At 50.7% G+C, this 16,961-nt stretch overlaps 1 protein-coding gene across 2 annotated transcripts in view; it reads left to right on the plus strand.

Annotated features, from left to right (window-relative positions):
- Nucleotides 1–16,961, plus strand: part of SLIT3 (slit guidance ligand 3) — a 572,835-nt gene that overhangs the window by 425,329 nt on the left and 130,545 nt on the right. The window contains exons 1-2 of one of the 2 annotated variants that reach the window (XM_072947253.1): nt 3,590–3,654; nt 12,086–12,157. In XM_072947253.1, the coding sequence (XP_072803354.1) occupies nt 3,638–3,654; nt 12,086–12,157 (89 nt within the window). In that variant the 5' untranslated portion in view covers nt 3,590–3,637. Of the gene's footprint in view, nt 1–3,589; nt 3,655–12,085; nt 12,158–16,961 lie in introns of those variants that run through there. The other variant, XM_031689760.2, reaches the window with a different exon arrangement.

The following is a 16,961-nucleotide window of genomic DNA, read 5'->3' on the forward strand; positions in this document are numbered from 1 at the left end:
GTCAGAGGACCCCCAACGGTTGGCCCTGTTTTAGTCATTGGTTGAATGAAACTTGCAGAGGTGAGGTTTCATTTAAAAAATTTTTTTGTCTTTCCAGTGTTTAAAAAAATTAGAATTAGTTCCCAACACTTCGATCTTGGGTAATTTTATTGAGAAGTGTATGATTTCAACTTCTCTTGAATATTTAGAAGCTGTGACCATCCTGGGTTCACACGTGGCTGTGGTGGCCGGGAGCAGCACCGTCCAACAGGACTTTCTGTGATGAAGGAAATATTTCACATGTGAGCTGTCCAATGTGATAGCCACTAGCGACGTGTGACTCTTGAGCACTTGAAATGTGCAACTGAGAAACGCAATGTTTAACTTTATTTAATTTTCATTGATGTAAATTTAAATCGCCCCGTTCAGCTCGTGGCTGCCTTACTGGGTGGTGCAGGTTTGGAGCTGAGTGGAAGTACCGCATGTGGACAGGGCATGCCCTCTGCAGATCTCCGATAGCTCCCACCTGCCTTCCTGCCTGCCCTGCTCCAATCCTGTGGAGCCTTTTCACATCCATGAATAAGCACAGTGTTTGAACAGTGTGTTTTCTGAAGCTAAATACTTCGAAATACCTGCCACATCCCTCACCCTCCACTCTGCCCTTTCTCTCTCTTAGTTACAACATCTGGATCTTATACCCTCCAAAGACCCTTTTTCACTGAAACCCAGGAGTATGAATATTAAAACCGTCTCCCACCAAAGCAGAACCCTCTGCATGCATTACTTTCTGGATCCCAATTATTCACTTCTATCAGCTCTGCAGATGACTTCCACAAAGTCAGCTGGGTAGGAAAATCGCTCCCATGTCTGGACCCATCCCTTCTCCATACAGAAGCTGAAGATGCAGCAGGCGGTCAGGGAAGCAAGGCTGTTAACCCCACAGAAGCTGAGCCTGGCGTCTGCATAAAGAGAAAGAAAAAGAGCTGAGCCCGCGCAACTCTTTCCGAATGCTGCACAGCGGGGTCTGGTTGCAACGTCCATCAGAGTTTGACCAGATGTCCTGTCTTTATGCAGATCTGGAGCGATCTGGGCATCTGCAACCCCTTCCATGGGCTTCTGGAAAACTGTTCCCGTTCCAGGAGTGCCATTTTAGAGCCAGCACCAGTGCATTTGGAATCAGAGAGTGAAACTGTAGGCTGGAAAGACCCTGGAGGTCAGCTGGTCCCACCACTTCATTTTAAGAGAAAGAAACTCCCCTAGAAAGGCTGTGACTTGCCCACGGTCGTAGGAAAATGTCGTGGAAGAGCCAGGCCAGAAAATGGGTCTGTTTGACTCTCAATCCAATGCTGCATATTGCCACCTACCCTTTCCCTTTACCAGCAGACAGGAAACAAAAATTAGCGAAGCCAGCCTCTGTGTCCTGTCCCTCGGAGCATCATCCCTTAATCTCCAGCATTTTGCCAGAGGGAACATTTTTACATTCGCAATGGGGACCACAGCCTCCCTTTCTAGGATCTTCCAATCCTGCAGCCTCTGCATGAGGGAGTGCCCCAACAAGGAGGCTGTCAGGGGAAGAGATCAAATTCTGCATCATTGATCCCAGCTGCCAGGGGTGACTAGAGGCCCAGTGAGTAAGTGCCAGGGACCCCTGCCCATCTTTGAGCCCAAATAGCTGAAGGTGTCAATTGTCCCCAGATCCCTGAGAGCGTCCTGTCCCCCCCTCCCGCCCCCCACTTACAAATACCAGTGGGCAAAAACAAGGTCTCTCTGACCTCTCCGCCCAAGAGCACAGCCTCCTTCCTGCAAAGAGTTTCTTTTCAGTTTTTTTTTGCTGACAGCTCTGAAGTGGCTTAGTTTTTAACAGTACACAAGAAAACTTCCATGTTTAGCCGCAGAGCTGGTGAGTAGTGTGCAGACACCAGACAAGAGTGCACATACCTGGCAGAACACAGTTTTTCCCTAGAAACAGACACTTCTTCAGGGCTCTTTGTCCCTGAGTAATGACATTGGGGGCGGGGTGGAGAGCATTGACTAATTTTCAATGGTTTTTAAAGACAGTTCATTTGAATAGTCAGTTCTTGGGGTGCATCTCAGCCAGTAACTGCCCTGCAGGGGATACAGTATGGGGGCACGGTGTTAACCACATAGCACCACGGTGCCATTAAAGTACTTTAACTTACTTATTTCTGTATATCACATATCACATACGTGCTATATAGATGTTAAATATATATATTTGATTCAAATTGTTAAATTAGTCTGTTGGGTTCTGAGGCCCAAAACTGGCATCCACAAGCCAAATCCATCCCCGGGGTGTATTCCATTTGTGACTTTTGCTCCTTAAGGTGATTTAGTCAGCACTATCGAGGAACGAGGAGATGGCATAAAGAAAATTCTAGATGTCTGGCTTTCTCTTTAACCAAAGGAAAAAATTGTCGGCGCTGCACCTACATTCCAGCACAGCAACGGTCCTTTGAAAAGAGAAGTGATGGTTCCAGGCAGTTCAGTCAGTTTTTGTTAAGTGGTCCTAGGTGCCAAACACTGAGCTGGACCCTGCCTGTACAACAACGGGGCACGAGAGAGAGGTGCTCTCTGCCCTCCTTAGCGCCCACATCAGTGGCTATTTAAGAACTTTCCCCTTCTTGCTCTCTTCCCGGCTCACCTGCAGCTCAGGTGTCTGTCTGTCTCGCTCTCAGCTACAAACTGACCTGTTCAGTTCTGTAAGTTGGAAGTCATTCTTCCAACCCTCAGCCCACAACAGACATCTTGACACACTGGAACCTGCCTGGTTTCTAAATAATGTAGGAGACAAGATTGATCGTCCCGGCTCCCAGTTTATAGATGATGAAATAGAATCAGGAGACTGAGGGCCATCTCATTCATGTGGTCGTTTAAGGTACATTTCACAATTATTTTGGTCCTTGGGAGGCTGTTGAATCATTCTGAATCACCACTAGGCAGTATTTGTGATGATCTCAACAGATGAGTAAGGAGTTCTTCAGAATCCAGGGACCAAAAACAGTGGCGCATCACGCATACTTACACCACCAGCATCTGACTGAGCAGTGGTGAGATCTAAAGATTCATCTTTCTCTCTTGCTCTTCCACTTCTTAACATTTATTTTGCGGCATCTTTTTTTTTTTTTAAACACTGAGGCTCTGCCGAGTGGAAGGAGATGAGTTTCTTCCCGTCGTAGTATGAATATATAATGAAGAAAGAACCAAAGACAAGCCCTTTTGTTAAGGAATCCGTATCATCAAAGGCCCACATTGGCAGCTGATTGTTTTTATTTATTTCTGTGGGTTTTACATGACACCTGGAGACCGTTTAAAATGTTACTTGGCGGTGAGAGCCCTGTGTTTAAAAATAACGCTCACCCGGTGCCAAATCACTTTAGAGTCGGGTACAAATATTGAGACAAAAACCCCAGCTGTTACTGCTTTGGCTGCTAATTTGAGGTGTCAGATGAGAGCCCGACTGCTATACGTCAGTGAGTAAGGCCCCTTGTGAGGTCATTATGGTTTCTAACAGTTGAGAGTAATGGGCTAATCAGTGCAGCATCGGTTGTTTTCATTATATGCCCACACAATGGTTATGAGCTTTAATTTAAACGGTCCGCAGGGAGATCAAGGAACTCGGTGATACGCAGCACCCAGGATGGTCCAGGAGAGCAGGTGATGGGAGAGAGATGGCTTCCCACCCTCTTCTCGCTCCTCTCTCCCCCCGTCTCTCTCATTCCTCCTGCCCCATCTGCCCTCGGAGACTCATTGTCTGTCCCAAACAGGCAGAAGATGAGCTTTGCTTAAGGAGCAGATCTGGACTCTTGGTTCCTCCCAGATGTTCTGGAAAACCCCAGTCAGCCAGTCCGACAGTCCGGGTGGCTTTCGGCAACACTGAGACCTGTCAGCCAGGCCCGGACTTTGGAAGGCGTTGAGTTGTGATTGCCTTCCTTTCTGTGTAGCCTCTACCATCCCCTCCTCCCCGTGCTGAACTCTCTCTTCCTTGGACAGGAGGAGGGTCGGGCCAATGCTGTGGCTCTGAGCAGCCATGACAGCGAGGCCAACACAAAGGCCCCTGTCACATCGAAGCCAGGGAGGGCTGAGTCTGCCACTAACAGGTATGATTCACCTCCACCTCGGGACGGCAGGGAATCGGACAGCCGACGTCTGTCAAAGACAATCTCGTACGAGGCAGTTTTGGGTAATGATTAAAAACAGAGGGCCCGGTGTCCCACTTTCCTGGATTTGGATACTGGCTGTGCAGCTCCAGGGTCAGGTGATCAGGGCGGAGCTCACTGATCTTCCCGGGATCCGAACTGGAAATGACAAGAGTGTCTCAGGACCGTTGGGAGAATTAAATGAGATAATGCGTGCGCCCTGCAAAAACGTAATCGCCAGGATCAGTGCTGTGGTTGTTATTATCCGGACGTGTTTATTGGAGGATCTTGGCAAGCTCACCTCAGAGCAATATCCTTTACTGGTCCAGCTCGTTAGGGGAAGGCAAAGTTCATGAGAGAACCTATAACATTCAGTTTAGGTTTCTCGAAGGATGCATTATTGTACATTATTCTTCCTGATTTCTGGAGTTTCCTAGAGCCTCCAGCCAAATCGGAGCAGTGCGGTAGAGCTGGATGAGAAAGGCAAGTTCAGCCTTGATAGGAGAGAAGCACTCAGGGAGCCTCGCCCAAGCGGGGCTGAGGCAGCGCAGGTGGGGAGAGACCCCGGGCTGGGAGGGTGAGGCTAGGGGGTGCCCCTCTCAACCTCGGTAGCCCTGGTGGCATTCAGTGTGTTCTCTCCCAGGGCCAAATCCACAGAGATGCCACGTATACACATTGTAATGGGCCAAGTCAGCCAACAGCGTCCCCATTCCCAGGAGCTAGGCACGTGTGGAAGGATCTAGTATCATGGTACCTCGCACCATGATGACTGCCAGTCAGCAGCCACGAAGCAAGATCCACACAAGCCAGCCCTCTGTTAACACGCGAGCCAGAGAGGAGAGCGGGCACCCAGAGGGTCCGAAGTGGCCTCAGTTGCATTCGTCTCTCCCTGTCTGAGCCAGCAAGAGGGAGGGGCGGATGTGAGACCCTGCCCGCCCCTCCTGTTGAGGTCCACAGGCTATCAGAACCCCTCTGGGCTTTTCATCCCCCATGCCAGCCATGTAGTATTTCCCTCAGGGTCCAGCCACAGAGATTGCCCTCAGCTGCCCTTTAGGAAATGAAGCTGCCTACTCTGGTTGTGCCCGCCCCTGTGAATCACCCCTGTGAATTCAGTGCAGGCACTGTCGGATGTAGTTATATCTTCCGGGCTTAGAGTGCTGGCCATTGGGCTCCCACATTTGTAAGGACAAGCCAAGGAATCTCCAGGCTCACTTAAAAAAGATATCCTACTGCCAGGGCTGCTGAGGACCCACCAAGAGTCTCCTTCCTGGAGACCCTTAAGGAGGGAACCACCCTATTTATCTAGACTTAAGGAGAAGGCAGCCTGCCCCGGGGCAGGGGATGAACAGGCCAGTCTACCGAGAGGGTCCGTTTGACCCAAGGAGTCTGGACCCTCACCTGTGTGGTGGGGAAGAGGGGGGGTTCCAAGAGGACCCCAGGAGGCTTGGCACGCTGGGAGACTGCCGTGGCACTTACTGTGGATGCCTGGTTTTGCAATTATGTGATCCATGCTCACAGATAATATCGCTGCATTAGAGCCAATTACATAGTGCTGTGGACACACAACACGCAGATTGCACCCAGAGCCAGGAAAGCACAGAGTGATAAAGCGATGGCCTAATCGGAGGAGACAGGGAAATGTCAGCTTTATTAAGGTTGCCAGGGTGGCGGGGCTGCAGCTGGACTCGGCCCCTCCGGATCAGAGATGGCTGTCTTGAGTGACGCGAGGGAGGGCCACACGGTAGCACCCAGCGGAGGTCAGTAGGGAGCCGGGGGCAGAAGTCAAGTTGGACTTCTCCAAGAGTGACTGCGGCCACTCTACTGAGGGCTGTGTGCTGTTCCAGAGCTTCCTTGTGCCCTCCACACAAGGGGCCTGCGGTCCCAGCGGTGGCCAGGTGCTGCCCTGCACACTCAGGTTAAAGCCTGTTCTTAGCCTCTTCCCCTCGTTCACTGCTTCTCCAGCCTGGGCTTGCATAAGAACCCTCTCCTGCGCTGAAACGCTGGGCCTACCCGAGTTTCTGATTCAGTAAGTCCGGGCGAGGTCTGAGAATCTGCACCTCTTAAGAAGTCCCCAGGTGAGGCTGCAGGTCTGGGGACCACCCTTTGAGAACCACTGCCCAGGCTCATTCCACGCCCACCCCAGGGTGGGCTCTCCTGCCCTGTCTCTGGAACAGAGCCTTCTGGGTTCTGATTCCATCACGGTATTGCAAGCTCCGGGAGCACTGGGACCCGGCTTCCCAGGTGGGAGTACGGGATGGGAGTGAGAAGTGCGGATTCTAGACTCGGACTCCCTGCTCTCGACTCCCAGCCCTGCCACTGGCCGCTTGGGCTTCCCTGCCCATGTTTGGCTTAGTGTTTAAGTTCTGAAAGCCGCTCACCTAATCCCCTGTCCTTCCCGAGCAGCCATGCGACTCGCTCAGCATGTCACACTTCATCACCGGCAAAGGCTGGACCGGAACTGCCCAGTTCTAGAGCAGCCAGGAGGCAACAAACCGTGTTTATAAAAAGCCAGTTAGTAAATGCTTTAGGCTCTCAGGCCATATGATCTCTTTCGCAACCACTCAGCCACTGTAACGTGGAAGCAGCCATAGACAGGATATGAACAAGTGGGTAAAACTGTATGTACAAGAACCAGGCTGCCCTGGATGGGATTTGGCCTGTGGGCAGCAGCTTGCCAGCTCCTGGAACAGTCTGGTAGGCGCACCACTGCCTCCTGCCTACACTGTGACTGGGAGCCCTTGCCTTCCTGCGGCGCCCCAGTGTTTAGCTGAGGGACACAGGGCAGCACAAACTTTTTCAGGGCACCAAGGTTCAATTTGTGCATTATAGGAGCAACAGTACGTGCACCATTCCCCCAGAGCCCTGGGAAACAAGTTTAATGCCCCCTTCCTAGTGCTCACAAGCAGGAGAGAATGGAATCCATTGTCCAAACGGATCTTTGTAATATGGAAAGTGACCCCTTTTCATTAGGCATCTGTGCTCCAATTAATGACAGAACAGATGAGAGACTGGACAGAATACAGCTTAAACTTAGTCTCAGCATAAATGCAATCTGTATAACAGGGCAGGGGCTTTCTTTATAAGAGACAAATAGGAGGCAGATCCACTGACTGTCTTTTATTTTATTTATTTTTTTTACATTTTTATTGATTCATAATCATTTTACAGTGTTGTGTCAAATTCCAGTGTTCAGTACAATTTTTCAGTCATACATGGACATATACACACTCATTGTCACATTTTTTTCTCTGTGATTTATCATAACATTTTGTGTATATTTCCCTGTGCTATACAGTGTAATCTTGTTTATCTGTTCTACAATTTTGAAATCCCAGTCTATCCCTTCCCACCCTCTACCCCGCCCCCCCCCCCCGGTAACCACAAGTCTGTATTCTCTGTCCATGAGTCTATTTCTGTCCTGCATTTATGCTTTGTTTTTGTTTGTTTGTTTGTTTTTGTTTTTTAGATTCCACATATGAGCGATCTCATATGGTATTTTTCTTTCTCTTTCTGGCTTACTTCACTTAGAATGACATTCTCTAGGAGCATCCATGTTGCTGCAAATGGCATTATGCTAGTCTTTTAAATCCCCTGGTGGGAAATTGCCTCATTTCTAGTTCTTACTGAAATGCCAATTCAGTAGCTTGTCATGGTGCAAAAAAAGGGGAGACCAGACAGTCCTGAAGTTTCATAGAATTAATGTGACCCTGAACTTGAGCTTGCAACCTGATGGAAAATGCTGAATTGAGAGCATTTACTTGGAGGAAAACCTCCAATCTGGGTGCCTTGCAGTAAAGGGTGTCTTCTCACAGTATCTCCAAAGGAACAGAGCAGTGGGATTGAAGCTAGATTCTGGAACTAGCAAAACTCTTCCAGGAGGAGGGGGTAAGTGAGATTGATGAGGTCACTGTAGCGTACGCTTGTCCAGCCTTCTGATGAGGGTCGGGGTGGGGCATTGCCAGACCAAACCATTTATTTTTTTTTCCCGTCGGTTAATTTTCAAAGTTTATACAACAAGAAGAAAGAGGAGTCTGTGCAGTTAGCTCTAGCTTTGGGTCCCTGAGTGGGGATCACAGAGACTGTCTTTGCTGGGGTAACAGACTTGCCCTGAAAACAGGAGGCAGTGGGTGAGTGGGGGGGGGATTGTGGTGCAAACAGAGAATTGTTGAGTCCTGAATCCTCCGGGGTCTGGTGTGCTACCCTGGGTAAGGCCCTTACCTCTTGTCGCCTCGAATTGCTCATCTATAAAATGGGGACAAGAGTTTCAACCTCAGAGTGCTTCAAGCACCGAAGAAGATGAGGATGAAAGTATATTGTAAACCATCAGTGTGCCTTCCGTGCCCTGTCTCATGGGCATGACGGTCCGCTGAACAGTGCCCCCCCACTGCCCCCCAAAAGGTGTCCGTGTCCTCATCCCAGGAACTTAGGAATATTACCTTATGTGGCAGGTGGAACTTGGTGAACCTAAGAAACCTGAGAAGAGGGGTTATCTCGGATTAGCCAGCGAGGCTCTAAATGTCATCACACAGGTCCTTTTAAGAGGGCACAGGTCACAGTGAGCAGTAGAAGATGTGCCCACAGATGAGGTTGTGGGGGATACAAACACAGTCCTGGGAACCCGTCTGAGACTTCTGACCTGCAGACTGTCTGAGAACAGATGTGTGTTGCTTTGCCACCCAGAAAATGTGGTCATCTGTTACCGCAGCAACAGGCAGCTAAGGGAGGCGTCCTTTCTGGAGTCAGGCTTGTTTGGATTCAAGCCCTGGGACCATCATTTGCTTCACCCACGAAATGGAGGTGATGGAAAGGTGCCTGCCTCATTGGATGGTTGTAGGAATTGAATGTGATGGTGCAAGTGGAACCCTCCACCCAGTGCCTGCTTGGCGTACAATACACTCTCAGTCAATGTTGGCAATTATTAGTAGCATCTCATTTAATCGCCGTATCACTCTGTGAGATCGGTGCTGCTGTTTCCCCCGTGTTACATAGGAGGAAACCTAATAAGATTACTCCTGGTTGCATGGGCTGTAAGTGGCAGAGGCGGAATCTAAACCAGGTCTTTGCCTTTGAGGCCATGAGCACCCGCTCTGCCCCACTGCATGGGGGTTAAGACAGAGACAGCCCCCTCGAATGCCAGCTCTATCTGGTTCTTGTGCGAACCAGATAGACCACAGTGCTCCCTGCATGGGCAGAAGCCACCAAGACTGGAAATCAAATCAATCTGTGTTTATTAAGGAAACAGAAACTGTAGCTGCCACGGAGATCGGCGTCCAAGAGATTACCAACCCTCTGACGTCCCTGGGCTGGCCAGCCCCACACAGCAGATCCTGAGAGTCTGAATACTGTGTTTAGCCATTTTGGTTCTGGAATAATTGCTATTATCGTAAATGTTTTATAGCCCTCATTACGGCTCACATTTAAATATCAGTGTAGTAATACATTAATAAGTCATCGCTGCCGGACTATTGCCGGATACAGTTACAATCCAAGCCCTGCACTGTATGTTCAGCTAAATTAGGGCTGGCTGTGAACTCAACCTGACGCTGAGTGGCTGGGCGTGTTTGGAAGACAGCCTCTTTTCTTCAGAGGCTTCTTGCTCTTTGCCTTTGAGAGATAAGGGGGACGCTTAAATTTTTGTGTGGTGGTGGTGAGTCAACAGCCCTAACTAACTAGGTACCCCCGAGTGTGGCGCTTGGAACTCTGGGGCGGATGGACGAGGAACCGAAGGCAGCGTTTCTGCCCTGAAGGCATTCCTAATCCACGGAGAGTGCGGTGGGGTGGGGTGGGGTGGGCTGGTCCTCACTCCCAGGAAGCTCCCTGCCAAGGCAGGAGAGCCTGGTCTGATGGGAGTGACAGATTGTTCCTCTCTGTCTGATGAGCTATTCTGAACACTTCCTGGGTAGATGGAGATAGGATGGGTTCACACACACGTGCACACAAAGACCCATACACACACACACACACACACACACACAGAGAGAGAGAAGATAAGCCACATGAAAGAAAACAGCTACATGGATTCAACTTCATAAAATGCCAAGTGTCTGAACTGGTGCATTAGTGGAGGTGCAGAGCGGGCAGAAGCCGGCAGCGTGAATTCGGTTCATTCCTCTTTATCGTGCCCTATGCCTAAAATAATGCCAGACACGTGGTACGTGCAGAATAAATATGGGGGGAAGAAGGAGGGGAAAGTACTAGATTCTGTGCCTTTGTGTAAATAGAGGACAGATGCCTTGAGGAATCGCATAGGGCAAGGGGCTGTGGTTCCCTGGAATTCTACTGCGGGCTAGGGTCGTGGGGGGAGAGAGAATCTGATCTGTGCAGGGCCCCTTGGGGGGGTGGGGGGTGGGTATGGGGGCCGCTGTGTGCTGGACACAGCTATGTTCCTGTTCCCGTGGGGGTTGGGGTTAAGTGAGGGGAACAGGAATGACCAGCACAGGACCGGGTTCTCTCCACTAATGTCAGTAAAATGGTAGCCTCGGCTTACAGAGCATTTCCTGCAGGCTAAGCCTCATACCAGCCCGTGAGTCGGGTGCCGCTACCTGCCTCCTTGAACCTGTGGGTGAGGGATGTTGGTGATTTGCCTGAGACCACATGACTAGGGTAGGTAAGACCGAGTGTGAACCACGTATGGGCCAGGTCATGGGACTGTAGTCATGCACAAGACAGAAAATGCTACAGGGCGTTTTAAGAGGAAGGTCGTGTGTTTACCAAGAGCCAAGGGCAGAAGAAGTCTGCTTAACCAGCTTCCAAAGAAAGGCTCTTTCCTGGGCCACTGGGAGCCCGTGAAAGGGCAAGAGGAGTGGGACTGATGAGGAGGGAGGTGACCCCGAAGGAGCACAGGGGCGAGTGCCATCACGGAGGATCAGACCACAGGCTGTATCCCGCTCTTGCTCTTTGGGATGCAGAGTGAGGCAGGTGTGGGGCAGAGAGCTGAGAGCTGGGCTCAGCCTCACCACAATCGGTTGCCTCTGTCTGCGAAGTCACCGAACTAAGCGGCCCAGGAAAGCCCTCCTGCTCCGTAACATTTCCACCTCTGCAGATGGCTTTCTTGGCTGCCGCGCCTTCCCTGGGATTCTAGAAGGGTAAGCCCGGCGCTGTGTTTACCTACAGCCGGATTTCATTCTAGGGCAGACTTACTTCATTTTGGTCCTTTTACGGAGCTCCCACCCCTCTCTTCCCTTCTCCCTGTATGAAGATACCAGTCAGTCGCACTGGCGGAGTCCCCATCCTTGGTCACGGGGAGGCACAAGAGGAGGAGACTCCATCCCTGTCCTCGCCGAGCTCAGACTCACTTGAGATAAGATGTACTTGAAGAGTCAGAAGGTGCCTGGAAAATACTCATAAAATAACCTATCCACGTGGCATCCTGTATGAGGCAGGAGGTGTGATGGGCAGAGCAAGGAGTTTGGAGCAAGACAGTCAAGACAGTGCTGGGTTCAAGTCCCATCGCTACAGCTCCGCAGCTTTGAGTCCTTGGGAAGCGATCTCGCTTCTCTGTAGCTCGGCCCCCTCATCTATACCAGGAGGGTGATGCCCGCCCCGCAGGGCTGTGTGCGGCTAAGCCAGACGCTGTGTACCTGTTTCCTTCTAAAACGAGGACAAGAATATGTAACTGGCTTTGTAGTTGTGAGGATGAGAGATGTTGTGACGAGGCACTCGGAAAACAGTGGGGTTTCAGGAAGCCCCCTTGTTGCCCCAGGGAGGTAGGTAAGTACTGAGACGGCAGCAGAGGGAGGGAGGGGTCCACCTGTAAAAGGGAATCCGGGGTCCTCTCACCAGCTGGAGGTCCGTCCGCTTGTCTCCGGCTGCTGCACCCACAGATTGATGGTCCCTCTTGCAGTCGCATCCCGCCCTCCCCCACCTTCCATCAGCATCCTGGTGCCCCCCACCCCACCCCCACTGCTGCTTCCCTTCTGACCGTCTCCCTTTCTCCTCTCTCTCCACAGCACCCTTAACAACAACAACATTAGCCGCATCCTGGTCACCAGCTTCAACCACATGCCGAAGATTCGCACCTTGTGAGTAAAGGTCCCTGCTTCCTCCCTAGCCGGTGCAGCCCCCTAAGCTGCTAATACAAGGTCACCCTGTACCCACATGCCACCTCCTCCTCCTGCTGTTGACTAAGGGGTGTGCCTGCGAGCCAGGGCCGGCTGGGGGAGGGGCCACGGTGCCGTCTGTGGTTCTGAACCACCATTCCGCTGCAGGCGGACTCGTTTCTCTTCATCCTGGGAGTCTTCCTGGACTGGAGAAATCTTCTTTGTGTTTTCCATCTGGATGGAGAAGTTTATTAGAGTTACAGCCTCTAGAACTGGGATGTGATGGTTCGTCGTTTGTTTAGCTCATGTCCTGGACCATTGGCAGTTCTGTCATTATGGCCAGGGGTTACGGTTGGTTTCCCCTCCTGAACCGTGGAGAAGAGGGAGTCCTGGTCCTTCCTTCTCCCCATCCTCCCAGCCTCCACCCACCGCACTCCCCTACTCGCCCGCTCCCTGGGTGATATTCTGACGTTAGAATGCAGTGACTTGGGTCTTTACCTTTAATGTGTGGGGTGGCTCAAGCCTTCCAGAGTGTGTTCTCAAGAAGCAAATCTCCCACTGAGAGCAAGTCTAGTGCCTTTATTACCTGGGAAGTTCCCCTCTGCTCTTAGCCAGATACCCCTTGGTGAGTGCCTCTGCTGATGGATTCTGCTGGCCTTTCCAAAGAGGTTCACACTTGATGCTTCTCTTGTGTTAGTGGAGCCTCAGTGGTGTTTACATCACAGTAGTAGGTTAGCTCCCAAGAGTAAAGTGCCTGGCACGTAGTAGACAATAAATGGCACTGATTTTTTTTATTATTATTATTAGTGTCATTACCATTATTATTGCTAGCATCATCATCATCATCCTATTTATCTAGAAATCGGAATGGAAAATACCAAGCAATCAGCTTATCTATGGCCCCCGGGCAACGTGGAATCCACAGAGATGTGAACGTCCTTAGAGCGATGGTTCCTGAAGTGGGAGGGGTGGCCCTTAGACCAGCAGTGTCAGCATCCCCTTCGACTCACTGAAAAGCAAAATCTCAGGTCCCACCTCAGACCCATGGGACCAGAATCTCTGGGGTGGGGCCAGCCACCTGTTTTTAACAAGCCCTCCAGGAGATTTCAATGCTCAGAGGGTTTGAGAACCCCTGCATTAGTGATAAAGCGACCTTATCGCAGGTAAGAATGAAGCAAAGGTCAAGGAAGCAATGTGAGGGAGGTGATTCGGAGACCCTAGGAAGGACGCAGGGCTGGGAGTCGGGCAGACCTGAGTTTACATGCGAGCTCTGCCGCTTACTCTGGGCAAGTTTCCTCGTCTCTCTGTTCTTCAAGGGCAGTGAATTGATAGGTGCTTGCCTCAGAGTTCTTGGGGGAATGAAATGTACTAGCGTGTCAAGTGCCTGGTCATGGTGCGCCCTCCACAAATACTAGTTATTACAAAGAAGGAGGCCCCGAGCTCGGCTTCCAGCATCGTGCACTCATTCCATCATTCTTCATTTGATCCCCCATGGGATGTCCGAATTCAGCCAGGGAAATCTAACCTCTTCCTCCCCTTTTAAAAGGGGATGATGCAGTAATGGACTTTTAAGGCGAAACCACTGGGTCTTCAAAGGGCTCTTCAAAGTCCACGGCAAACCACGAATGAGCTACAGAAGAATGTGGCCCGGGGCTCCTGGCCAGGAAGCCAGAAATGAGCCTCAGGGTGCCAGGCCCGCGTCTCCCCGGTTGAATAGAAGAAATAGAGCTCTCACCTGCAGAAGCCAAGCAGTCCAGCTGCCATGGGCTGCCCCTCTGCGATTTCTACTACTCTCCCCAACCCCAGCCCTGGTTGTTTTTAGTTTAAGTGCATCAATAACAGAACTGGGCTGGGTCCATGGAAGGCAGGGGAGATGGCAAGGTCTGGATCTTAGGCACTTTGTTTGGGTCTCGTAGGGGTCGGGGAAGAGGGTGGGAGGGTTTTTTTCCTCCTGGTTTCTGTTGTCATACTTCCCTGTGGTCCTGAGCACTCATCTGATGAGTTCAGATCAATCAATCAATCTCGTCTGTTCTCTTTGCTCCCTGCCCACTGCCGTTGCCTCTTTAGTTTAATTTCAGAGATGGCTCTGTAGAGAATTCCCCGGAGACCTGAGCTGACTAATCCCCCTTCACTGTAATTAAAGTGTGGTGGGCTGGGGGCCGGGGAGGGGGTTTGGTGGTGGAGACGCAGAGAAGAGGAGAGAGGAAGGAAGTCATAAATGGGATTTCTAAAGAAAAGCTTTTATATTGAATTCAGAAAGCCACATTTTATAGAAAATGAACACTGACCCTCTCTAAAAGGATTTGCTGGAAATTTAATTTAGCGTCTGTGGCTAAAAGGCACCTTTTACAAATTGGCATTTGTATTCATTCACCTTATCTTCTGCAAAGAAAAAAAAGGTGGCTTTGCCAACATGCAGTATGGTGTTCCCGTCAGCAAAAGACCACAGAACAACTCGGCAGGAACCACTGAGCCACCTTGATGCTTTAGCGTCTGAGATGATAGCCTTTGGACGGGCAGGGCCTTGGGTTGGGAAGAGACTGGAGTCTGGAGCTGGTCTCCTCACAATAGCAATGACAATAGCAAACATTTCTTCAATGGTTTATGGTGTCCCACACCTTGTGCTAAGAACTTTTCATGAGTCATTTCAATCCTCGCGATGGCCCGTTAACATCCCCATTTTACAGATGATAACACTGAGGCCCAGGGTTAAATCACTGCCCATGGTCATAGTTGAAAAGCACAGAGCCAGTGTCAGATTCCAGCAGTTTGACATCAGAACCTGAGCTCATCCCGTTCAGTAGGAGCAGAAACAGAAGAGCATCAGACGAGCTGAGGGAGGGGAGACCACAGCTTCCACACGGCTGAAGGGCCCCTGGAGGCCACCCTCCCCGCCCCATCACAAGAGTTACTGAAAGTAATTAAAGTAATTTCTCTTCTCACTCCAGAAAATTAAAAATACTCCTGGCAGTGTCTGGGCTCAGGTTTCAAGATCATCATGATTCTTTTTCTTGTAATATTGGAGTTTGGGGTGATACGGCTCAATCTGATCTCCCAATCGCGATGTGATAGGCAACTCAGAAGAATCTACCCAGCTCGACTCTCCAGCCTCTCCAGAGGCAGTTTGGGTCACCTCTTACCCGTGGTCCTACCTGGGGGAAAAGGAATTCCTACAGAAGGCAAAGGGATAAGGGCCATCTAAAGCAAGCTTAAGAAGAGAGGGTGCTTGGGGCCGGCCAGCACCTGCCGCCTCTGCTGTGCCTGGTCACCTAGAACTGGCCCACTGTCACCATTTTCCTGGGCAGCCTTTATACCTGGTGGTGTAGCTCCCTGATGGGTCAGGAGACAGATCGTTTGCATGCGTGCTGCCATTTCCCAAGAAATCCCAATGGGGAAAAGGAATTCCCTCCTCCCTTTCTTGCTTTTGAGAAAAGGGTAACTCGTTCCAGGTCCACCACCAGGCCTCCCTTCTCTGTCCTCTTTGGTCATCTTTGTTGACTACACAGAGCTCTTGCTTTCCTTCTTAGAACTTAGGATCTTGCCTCCCCCATCCCTTCCCACCTGTCGCAGCTCTTCCTGGAGTGCCAGACTAAGAGGACGCCAGGCTGGCTGCAGCAGCATAGGGGGGATCTGAGCTTTGACACTCAAAGGGGGAAATTGCTTGGGGCCCATGACAGGCACAGTAATCTTGGGCTTAGCAACCTGTGAAAATGTCTTTGACCTTAAAGTATTGGCTTTGAAGTACAAAAGGAAAATTATAACATCCAAATTAATCATTTTTAAACAAAATCATAAAAAAAAAACCCTTTTCAAATTTTTTCAGCAGAAAAGAATTACATTCTAGCTGGGATTTAGGTTCATTTAGTTGGTCTCATATAATGGGACCTGGGACTCCCCTCCCCACCCCGCCCCCACCCCCACCCTGCCCCAGGTTTGCACCCGTGCAGCGGCAGGGACGCTCTGCCGACAGGCAGCACAGATTGCTGCCCTTGGCCGGCGTTTAGCAATGTTGACCTCGCTCTAAGCGGAGTGTGGTCAAGAGTCCTTCAGCTCCCTCCATTTCAGGCATGGAGGGAGCCCGAGCCGCTGCCTCAGGCTGCCTCTCAGTATTAACTGGAGTGACACAGAGTGCTTGGAAGTCCCAAGGTACTGCTGTGTGGTCAGCAGGTCCAGGATGGGGTGTCTGAAATTTGTATCAGAAAGCCAAGTATGTGATAAGCTGATGTGACTAGAACTCCCCTACCACCACTTCTAAGGACCTAGGTTTGTAGGGAATGTGGAAGTCGGAGATCCCTGATAGAGCAACCTTGGGGAAGAGCCTTTAGGGGCCCCTGGATAGGCAGGGTTTGCCCACCAGTTAGTGGAAAGGAAGCTCAGTTTAACCAGAAGGGATTCCCCCCAGACGTGGAACCTGCAGATCCCTCTCGGGAATCTTATTCACTCCAGGGTGAGACGTTGATCTGAAATCACAGCTGCTTGAGGGAGAAGGCCCGAGAGTCCTGGGAATGGACAGGAAGCCTTTTCAGGGCACTGAACCAGTCAGAATAGCAAGCACACCGGGTGGAACAGAGCTTGGGGAAGCAGGGAAGGGCACTCTGGAGAAATCGCGGTGGATTTCAGGAATCTGTATGGACGACCCCTTATTTGGATAGGAGGATGGCGAGCAGGTGCATCCTTCAGGAAGTACCCTTCTCTCCGCGCCCTGCTCACCCGGGCTAGTGCACACAGTGGTGTTGGTTTCAGGCTCACCAGCGTGACCTGCAGGGGGTCCATGAAAGGGACACTT

The sequence above is a fragment of the Vicugna pacos genome, chromosome 22, assembly GCF_048564905.1.
Source record: "Vicugna pacos chromosome 22, VicPac4, whole genome shotgun sequence".
Classification (NCBI taxonomy): domain Eukaryota; kingdom Metazoa; phylum Chordata; class Mammalia; order Artiodactyla; family Camelidae; genus Vicugna; species Vicugna pacos.